The sequence below is a fragment of the Electrona antarctica genome, assembly GCF_951216825.1.
Source record: "Electrona antarctica genome assembly, contig: SUPER_2_unloc_1, whole genome shotgun sequence".
NCBI lineage: Eukaryota > Metazoa > Chordata > Actinopteri > Myctophiformes > Myctophidae > Electrona > Electrona antarctica.
Genome location: NW_027638779.1, coordinates 356275 through 366069, shown reverse-complemented (window position 1 = coordinate 366069; position 9795 = coordinate 356275). Strand labels below are relative to the sequence as shown.

Genomic DNA, 9795 nt, shown 5'->3' with positions numbered 1-9795 from the left:
ACTCGGTGGCGCGCTATGAGCTTGTAGATCTGCTATTTTTCAATAGCTAAATTATAACAATGCTTAAAACACCAATAGGGGTTCCCGCCCAAAATGGTTTAAGGTTATTGTAGCAGTCAATTTATATTGGGGGTCGGGAGGGGGCGGGGCGGGGGTCCCGAGACGTTGCCAAAGCATTTCCGGGGGTCCCCGGCCAAAAACGTTGAGAACCCCTGCAGTTAGACAGTGAGACCACCACACATCACATCAGCGTATCACGACTGGTGATTTTGGCAGCAAATTTGGATTTTAGTTTTCATTTAGTTTCAGTCACATGTCTTACTGTTATAGTCTAGTTTTAGTTGACTAAATATCATAAGAGTTTAGTCGACTAAAATGTATTTTGGCGGGCCTTGATGACGTCGTAATGATTGTTTTTACACAGATCTGCACGTCACTCTTTTGAATGAGACAACATGATTGTTACAGATTGTAACAGAGGATTTATGTGGATTTTAACTGGGCTTTATTTTATCAGCTGTGTGGAATGGTTGCCGTATGGTCCCAAATATATATATATATATAATATATAATTATATATAAATATAATCTCTGAGATATTGGGATATTGTACTATAAACTTGTTCTATAAAATATAAATATCGGATCGGGAAAAATTGGTATCGGCAGATGCTCAAAATCAAATGATTGGAATTTTTTGGGTAAAATCGTGTTTGGGACATCGCTAATTGGACATCGCTAATTGGACTATCTATACCTTTCCTTTTTGAATGGGGCTGCTGGTTTGGACTGAGTGGACGAAACCAAGACGACATGAAGCCAGTGGAATATAATGATGTTTTATTTGTTTGCAGCAGGTAGGAAACGTGCCGCTCATTCCATCTATTGCAGCTGATGCTTTTTTCCCGCCCATTTTGGGCGGGAACCCCTTTTGGTGTTCTAAACATTATGTTATAATTTAGCTATTGAAAAATAGCAGATCTACAAGCTCGTAGTGCGGCACTCGGTGCCGCACTACGAGCTTGTAGATTTTTGAAAAATCGTGAAAATGTGGCGCAAATCTTTGAATATACATTCTTTCAGAGCGAACGTTTTTAACTCAAATCTTTGCTTCTGGGGGGGGGGGGGGGGGTGGTCCCTGGAACAACATATTTTCAGATGGGGGTCGGCGGCCAAATTAATATATTTTTGGGGGTCCTTGATATGAAAATGTTTGAGAACCACTGACATAGAAACATGAGGTTTTTCAGAAAACTGTCAGGATTTAGAAGACATTTTGTAGAATCGTCTAAATGGGTAAAATCATTGGATTATAATTATGTGACTGACCACTTGTTTTATCATGTCATTCAAATCATGACTCATTAGTGTCTCCACGCGCAAGTTTTTGCCACTCGTGCGAGCGGAGTTGTGCTCTCACCTGCACATAAAATAATAAATAAATAAATACCGTAAACTGGGAAATGTGACGGTATCAACACCGTGGCTGTTGTTTCTGCCGCAGCGTTGCCGTAATAAGTCGGTATACCGTTTCACGATCCTCTCCGTCTGTCCGTCCACAGGTAGCTACTCGCTGTCGGTCAGGGACTCGGACGCCCAGAGCGGAGAGTCGGTCAAGCATTACAAGATCCGCACGCTGGACAACGGAGGATTCTACATCTCCCCTCGCATCACCTTCAACTCCCTGCAGGACCTGGTCAGCCACTACAAGAGTGAGTACCACCTTTACCTCCCTGCCAGGACCTGGTCAGCCACTACAAGAGTGAGTACCACCTTTACCTCCCTGCCAGGACCTGGTCTAGCCACTACAAGAGTGAGTACCACCTTTACCTCCCTGCCAGGACCTGGTCTAGCCACTACAAGAGTGAGTACCACCTTTACCTCCCTGCCAGGACCTGGTCAGACACTACAAGAGTGAGTACCACCTTTACCTCCCTGCCAGGACCTGGTCTAGCCACTACAAGAGTGAGTACCACCTTTACCTCCCTGCCAGGACCTGTTCTAGCCACTACAAGAGTGAGTACCACCTTTACCTCCCTGCCAGGACCTGGTCAGCCACTACAAGAGTGAGTACCACCTTTACCTCCCTGCCAGGACCTGTTCTAGCCACTACAAGAGTGAGTACCACCTTTACCTCCCTGCCAGGACCTGGTCAGCCACTACAAGAGTGAGTACCACCTTTACCTCCCTGCCAGGACCTGTTCTAGCCACTACAAGAGTGAGTACCACCTTTACCTCCCTGCCAGGACCTGGTCAGACACTACAAGAGTGAGTACCACCTTTACCTCCCTGCCAGGACCTGGTCTAGCCACTACAAGAGTGAGTACCACCTTTACCTCCCTGCCAGGACCTGTTCTAGCCACTACAAGAGTGAGTACCACCTTTACCTCCCTGCCAGGACCTGGTCTAGCCACTACAAGAGTGAGTACCACCTTTACCTCCCTGCCAGGACCTGGTCAGCCACTTAAGAGTGAGTACCACCTTTACCTCCCTGCCAGGACCTGGTCAGCCACTACAAGAGTGAGTACCACCTTTACCTCCCTGCCAGGACCTGGTCTAGCCACTACAAGAGTGAGTACCACCTTTACCTCCCTGCCAGGACCTGGTCTAGCCACTACAAGAGTGAGTACCACCTTTACCTCCCTGCCAGGACCTGTTCTAGCCACTACAAGAGTGAGTACCACCTTTACCTCCCTGCCAGGACCTGGTCTAGCCACTACAAGAGTGAGTACCACCTTTACCTCCCTGCCAGGACCTGGTCAGCCACTTAAGAGTGAGTACCACCTTTACCTCCCTGCCAGGACCTGGTCAGCCACTACAAGAGTGAGTACCACCTTTACCTCCCTGCCAGGACCTGGTCTAGCCACTACAAGAGTGAGTACCACCTTTACCTCCCTGCCAGGACCTGGTCAGCCACTACAAGAGTGAGTACCACCTTTACCTCCCTGCCAGGACCTGGTCTAGCCACTACAAGAGTGAGTACCACCTTTACCTCCCTGCCAGGACCTGGTCTAGCCACTACAAGAGTGAGTACCACCTTTACCTCCCTGCCAGGACCTGGTCTAGCCACTACAAGAGTGAGTACCACCTTTACCTCCCTGCCAGGACCTGGTCAGCCACTTAAGAGTGAGTACCACCTTTACCTCCCTGCCAGGACCTGGTCAGCCACTACAAGAGTGAGTACCACCTTTACCTCCCTGCCAGGACCTGGTCTAGCCACTACAAGAGTGAGTACCACCTTTACCTCCCTGCCAGGACCTGGTCTAGCCACTACAAGAGTGAGTACCACCTTTACCTCCCTGCCAGGACCTGTTCTAGCCACTACAAGAGTGAGTACCACCTTTACCTCCCTGCCAGGACCTGGTCTAGCCACTACAAGAGTGAGTACCACCTTTACCTCCCTGCCAGGACCTGGTCAGCCACTTAAGAGTGAGTACCACCTTTACCTCCCTGCCAGGACCTGGTCAGCCACTACAAGAGTGAGTACCACCTTTACCTCCCTGCCAGGACCTGGTCTAGCCACTACAAGAGTGAGTACCACCTTTACCTCCCTGCCAGGACCTGGTCTAGCCACTACAAGAGTGAGTACCACCTTTACCTCCCTGCCAGGACCTGGTCTAGCCACTACAAGAGTGAGTACCACCTTTACCTCCCTGCCAGGACCTGGTCAGCCACTTAAGAGTGAGTTCCATCAGGGCAGGTCACTGTAGCTGTAGCATAGCGTAGCGTAGCTGTAGCGTAGACTCTGTTACCTCCATCAGGGCAGGTCTCTGTAGCTGTAGCATAGCGTAGCGTAGCTGTAGCGTAGACTCTGTTACCTCCATTAGGGCAGGTCACTGTAGCTGTAGCTGTAGCGTAGCGTAGCGTAGCTGTAGCGTAGCGTAGCTGTAGCGTAGACTCTGTTACCTCCATCAGGGCAGGTCACTGTAGCTGTAGCGTAGCTGTAGCGTAGCTGTAGCGTAGACTCTGTTACCTCCATCAGGGCAGGTCACTGTAGCTGTAGCGTAGCGTAGCTGTAGCGTAGCTGTAGCGTAGACTCTGTTACCTCCATCAGGGCAGGTCACTGTAGCTGTAGCATAGCGTAGCGTAGCTGTAGTGTAGATTCTGTTACCTCAACTCTAACGCTGAAATCCTCCCATGTCCCGCTAGCCTGATTCGCTGCGTTCCGTGGATTTGTAATTGTCACAAAGTGACAATAACCTGCATGATCTATATCACATTTATCCCTGGTTTGTTTTATGTGGATATAGATCTGATAAATATGCCTGCTAATGATGTATGTCATCTGCAATAATTTTCATTATTCATAGATTCATTGATTCAGACATGACGAATGTCTGAATCACACACACACACACACACACACACACACACACACACACACACACACACACACACACACACACACACACACACACACACACACACACACACACACACACTAAATAGAGATACAAATAAAGGAAAGGAGGCAGCGCAAATTCAAAATACGTTTACAAAGGAAGTGTAAATTCCTCATTTGCTCATTATCTGCACGTCTTAAGAAATAAGGATGCAACACATCCGGTCACAATAAAACCACACCTCCAGACAACTAACTGAGACTCATACAGAGGCCTTGCTCAAAGACAGAAAGCGTGGGTGTGTACAGTACAGGGTGTACATTACATTACATTGCATTACAGTCATTTAGCAGACGCTTTTATCCAAAGCGACTTACAATAAGTATATTCAACATAGGTAGGGAACAAAAACTACTAATCACCAGAAGTCTTTAGTGCATTTTCTGCAAAAACAAGCAACCAAGAGTATACCTAGCGCTAAGGTAAAAGTGCAATATATCAGCTACCTATTTCCTTAAACAGATGAGACAAAATAGCTAAATCAAATGAGCATGAGCTAAAACAATTAAGTGTATCGACTAAACAAGATCCAATAAACAATACAACAATAGAAAACAAGCGTTCGTACAACTATTTAACAACAAGTAGGTCAGGCAGAGAGGAAGGGTAGTGTTTCCTGAAGAGGTGGGTTTTCAACCTGCGGCGAAATATGGGCAGTGACTCTGCTGTCCTAACATCAGTGGGAAGTACAGGGTGTAGGGTGTGTACAGTACAGGGTATGCATACTGTACATATGCGTACGTCCAAAAAGCTACACACCAACGTATACCTACTTTTTTCAGTGTGCACATTCACTTCTAGTGTGCACAGCGATCCTTAACACTATTGATACAAGTAATAAATAAATGTTATGTATGGCCTAAAAAAAACCTTATTCTATCGTGGTATCACATTTCACACAGTATTGCTTGAACGTTTTTGTTGAACACTTTTCAATTTTGATGCCAATACTTTTGTACTACTTACTCAAGTACATTTTGAATTCTAGACTATTTTACTGGTAACAAAGTAGTTTGCAGTAAAGATACTTTTATTTAAGTAAAAATAAATGACTTTCTCCACCACTGCAGGAAAAGGAATGGTAATCACTTGATACACAGCACCCTCTGCTGGCCAAACAGCGTTACTACTGGCTGAACATTGGATTTGCATTGAGCTCAGTGTAGTTTAAATGCAGCCCAACATGCTTTACATACAAAATATATGGGATATATTATTTTTGTGGATTATTTTTTTCATGACAAAACAATGTAGACACTCTGACCTCAAATGTAACCCAGTCAGGACGGGAACCCCTTTTGCACTTTTAAATGTTGAAAAATAGCAGATCTACAAGCTCGTAGCGCGGCACTGCTATTTTTGAAAAAGGAAAGGAGGCAGCGCAAATTCAAAATACATTTACAAAGGAAGTGTAAATTCCTCATTTGCTCATTATCTGCACGTCTTAAGAAATAAGGATGCAACACATCCGGTCACAATAAAACCACACCTCCAGACAACTAACTGAGACTCATACAGAGGCCTTGCTCAAAGACAGAAAGCGTGGGTGTGTACAGTACAGGGTGTAGGGTGTGTACAGTACAGGGTGTAGGGTGTGTACAGTACAGGGTGTAGGGTGTGTACAGTACAGGGTGTAGGGTGTGTACAGTACAGGGTGTAGGGTGTGTACAGTACAGGGTGTAGGGTGTGTACAGTACAGGGTGTAGGGTGTGTACAGTACAGGGTGTAGGGTGTGTACAGTACAGGGTGTAGGGTGTGTACAGTACAGGGTGTAGGGTGTGTACAGTACAGGGTGTAGGGTGTGTACAGTACAGGGTGTAGGGTGTGTACAGTACAGGGTGTAGGGTGTGTACAGTACAGGGTGTAGGGTGTGTACAGTACAGGGTGTAGGGTGTGTACAGTACAGGGTGTAGGGTGTGTACAGTACAGGGTGTAGGGTGTGTACAGTACAGGGTGTAGGGTGTGTACAGTACAGAGTGACCTCAAATGTAACCCAGTCAGGACGGGAACCCCTTTTGCACTTTTAAATGTTGAAAAATAGCAGATCTACAAGCTCGTAGCGCGGCACTGCTATTTTTGAAAAATGTGACGCAAATGTCGAATATATATTCTTTCAGAGCGAACATTTTTAACTCAAATCTTTGCTTCTGGGGGAGGGGTCCCTGGTACAACATATTTTCAGATGGGGGTCGGAGGCCTATAAGCCTATCTCACAGAATTTCCCCGCCCCCCTAAATACGCCCCCTTTCGGGGTTAGTGGTGATAGCGTGACGTCACTCCATAGACGCTACATGTTAACAGAGATAATTTAAGAAGTCTACAACTTTTGTTTTCTCAAGGTAAGGTTTGTTCTATCTGTTCGACCTGATTTACCATCTTGTTTGCTTCATAATAATATTGGTCTGTCACATTTTTACATTAGAAAATGTACTTCGATTCTCCAGAGAAAAAAACGTGTAAATGCTCATGTTAAAGACACCACTATTTACCGGAAGTGGGCGTGGAAAGCGGGCTGTGAGATAGGCCTATTACATATAATTTTTGGGGGTCCTTGACATGAAAATGTTTGAGAACCACTGATATAGAAACATTTTAGAAAACTGTCAGGATTTAGAAGACATGTCTAAATGGGTTAAAAGACAAATTAAATCATGTGATTGTTGTGTCCACAGAGCAGTCCGATGGCCTCTGCCAGTCCCTCACCAACCCCTGTATCATTGTTGTCTCCACAGAGCAGTCCGATGGCCTCTGCCAGTCCCTCACCAACCCCTGACCAGCCCCTGTATCATTGTTGTGTCCACAGAGCAGTCTGATGGCCTCTGCCAGTCCCTCACCAGCCCCTGTATCATTGTTGTCTCCACAGAGCAGTCCGATGGCCTCTGCCAGTCCCTCACCAACCCCTGTATCATTGTTGTCTCCACAGAGCAGTCAGATGGCCTCTGCCAGTCTCTCACCAGCCCCTGTATCATTGTTGTCTCCACAGAGCAGTCCGATGGCCTCTGCCAGTCCCTCACCAACCCCTGACCAGCCCCTGTATCATTGTTGTCTCCACAGAGCAGTCTGATGGCCTCTGCCAGTCCCTCACCAGCCCCTGTATCATTGTTGTCTCCACAGAGCAGTCCGATGGCCTCTGCCAGTCCCTCACCAGCCCCTGTATCATTGTTGTGTCCACAGAGCAGTCTGATGGCCTCTGCCAGTCCCTGACCAGCCCCTGTATCATTGTTGTGTCCACAGAGCAGTCTGATGGCCTCTGCCAGTCTCTGACCAGCCCCTGTATCATTGTTGTGTCCACAGAGCAGTCTGATGGCCTCTGCCAGTCTCTCACCAGCCCCTGACCAGCCCCTGTATCATTGTTGTGTCCACAGAGCAGTCCGATGGCCTCTGCCAGTCCCTCACCAGCCCCTGACCAGCCCCTGTATCATTGTTGTCTCCACAGAGCAGTCCGATGGCCTCTGCCAGTCCCTCACCAGCCCCTGACCAGCCCCTGTATCATTGTTGTGTCCACAGAGCAGTCCGATGGCCTCTGCCAGTCCCTCACCAGCCCCTGTATCATTGTTGTGTCCACAGAGCAGTCCGATGGCCTCTGCCAGTCCCTCACCAGCCCCTGTATCATTGTTGTCTCCACAGAGCAGTCTGATGGCCTCTGCCAGTCTCTCACCAGCCCCTGTATCATTGTTGTGTCCACAGAGCAGTCCGATGGCCTCTGCCAGTCTCTCACCAGCCCCTGTATCATTGTTGTGTCCACAGAGCAGTCTGATGGCCTCTGCCAGTCCCTCACCAGCCCCTGTATCATTGTTGTCTCCACAGAGCAGTCTGATGGCCTCTGCCAGTCCCTCACCAGCCCCTGTGTCATTGTTGTCTCCACAGAGCAGTCTGATGGCCTCTGCCAGTCCCTCACCAGCCCCTGTGTCATTGTTGTCTCCACAGAGCAGTCTGATGGCCTCTGCCAGTCCCTCACCAGCCCCTGTATCATTGTTTTCTTCCACAGAGCAGTCTGATGGCCTCTGCCAGTCCCTCACCAGCCCCTGTGTCATTGTTGTCTCCACAGAGCAGTCTGATGGCCTCTGCCAGTCCCTCACCAGCCCCTGTGTCATTGTTGTCTCCACAGAGCAGTCTGATGGCCTCTGCCAGTCCCTGACCAGCCCCTGTATCATTGTTGTCTCCACAGAGCAGTCTGATGGCCTCTGCCAGTCCCTCACCAGCCCCTGTATCATTGTTTTCTTCCACAGAGCAGTCTGATGGCCTCTGCCAGTCCCTCACCAGCCCCTGTATCATTGTTGTGTCCACAGAGCAGTCTGATGGCCTCTGCCAGTCTCTGACCAGCCCCTGTATCATTGTTGTCTCCACAGAGCAGTCTAATGGCCTCTGCCAGTCCCTGACCAGCCCCTGTATCATTGTTGTGTCCACAGATCAGTCCGATGGCCTCTGCCAGTCTCTGACCAGCCCCTGTATCATTGTTGTGTCCACAGAGCAGTCCGATGGCCTCTGCCAGTCTCTGACCAGCCCCTGTATCATTGTTGTCTCCACAGAGCAGTCTAATGGCCTCTGCCAGTCCCTGACCAGCCCCTGTATCATTGTTGTGTCCACAGAGCAGTCCGATGGCCTCTGCCAGTCTCTCACCAGCCCCTGTATCATTGTTGTGTCCACAGAGCAGTCCGATGGCCTCTGCCAGTCTCTCACCAGCCCCTGCATCAGCCTGAAGCCACAGAAACCCTGGGAGAAAGACGCCTGGGAGATCCCCAGGGAGTCCCTGAAGCTGGACAGGAGGCTCGGCGCGGGGCAGTTTGGAGAGGTGTGGATGGGTGAGTCACAACATGCACTTTCTCCTCTCCTGTTCTCAGCCATGTACAACAAGCACCCCAAGGTGGCGCTATAGACCATGTATCATGTGTACTCTGTCTCCCCCTGCTGTCCTCAGCCATGTACAACAAGCACACCAAGGTGGCGGTGAAGACCATGAAGCCCGGCACCATGTCTGTAGAGGCCTTCCTGGCCGAGGCCAACCTGATGAAGATGCTGCAGCACGACAAGCTGGTCCGCCTCAACGCCGTGGTCACCAAGGAGGAGCCTATCTACATCATCACGGAGTACATGCAGAAAGGTCTGTGGCGTGTGTGTGTGTGTGTGTGTGTGTGTGTGTGTGTGTGTGTGTGTGTGTGTGTGTGTGCGTGGCACTGCGTGCGTGCGTGCCAGAGCCTTAGATATAGACAGAGTTACACAAACTGCGTTCACTTCATGGGGCTTCAGTCCAATGGCGGCTCTCCTGCATAGACTTCTATTGAGAATGGGGACAACCAACTGGGACAAGTCCTGGACCGGAAGTAGGCAGAAATGCATTGGACTCATCAGGCAACAGCCCAGCTTTAATGATCTTAAATCCCTTTATTTTAGA

General features: G+C 48.7%; 1 protein-coding gene across 1 annotated transcript in view; it reads left to right on the top strand.

Annotated features, from left to right (window-relative positions):
* hck (HCK proto-oncogene, Src family tyrosine kinase) overlaps positions 1-9795 on the top strand; it is a 55953-nt gene that overhangs the window by 33902 nt on the left and 12256 nt on the right. Inside the window, exons 5-7 of the mRNA XM_079531534.1 lie at positions 1567-1712; positions 9053-9205; positions 9322-9504. Of these exons, the coding sequence (XP_079387660.1) occupies positions 1567-1712; positions 9053-9205; positions 9322-9504 (482 nt within the window). The remainder of the gene's footprint in view (positions 1-1566; positions 1713-9052; positions 9206-9321; positions 9505-9795) is intronic.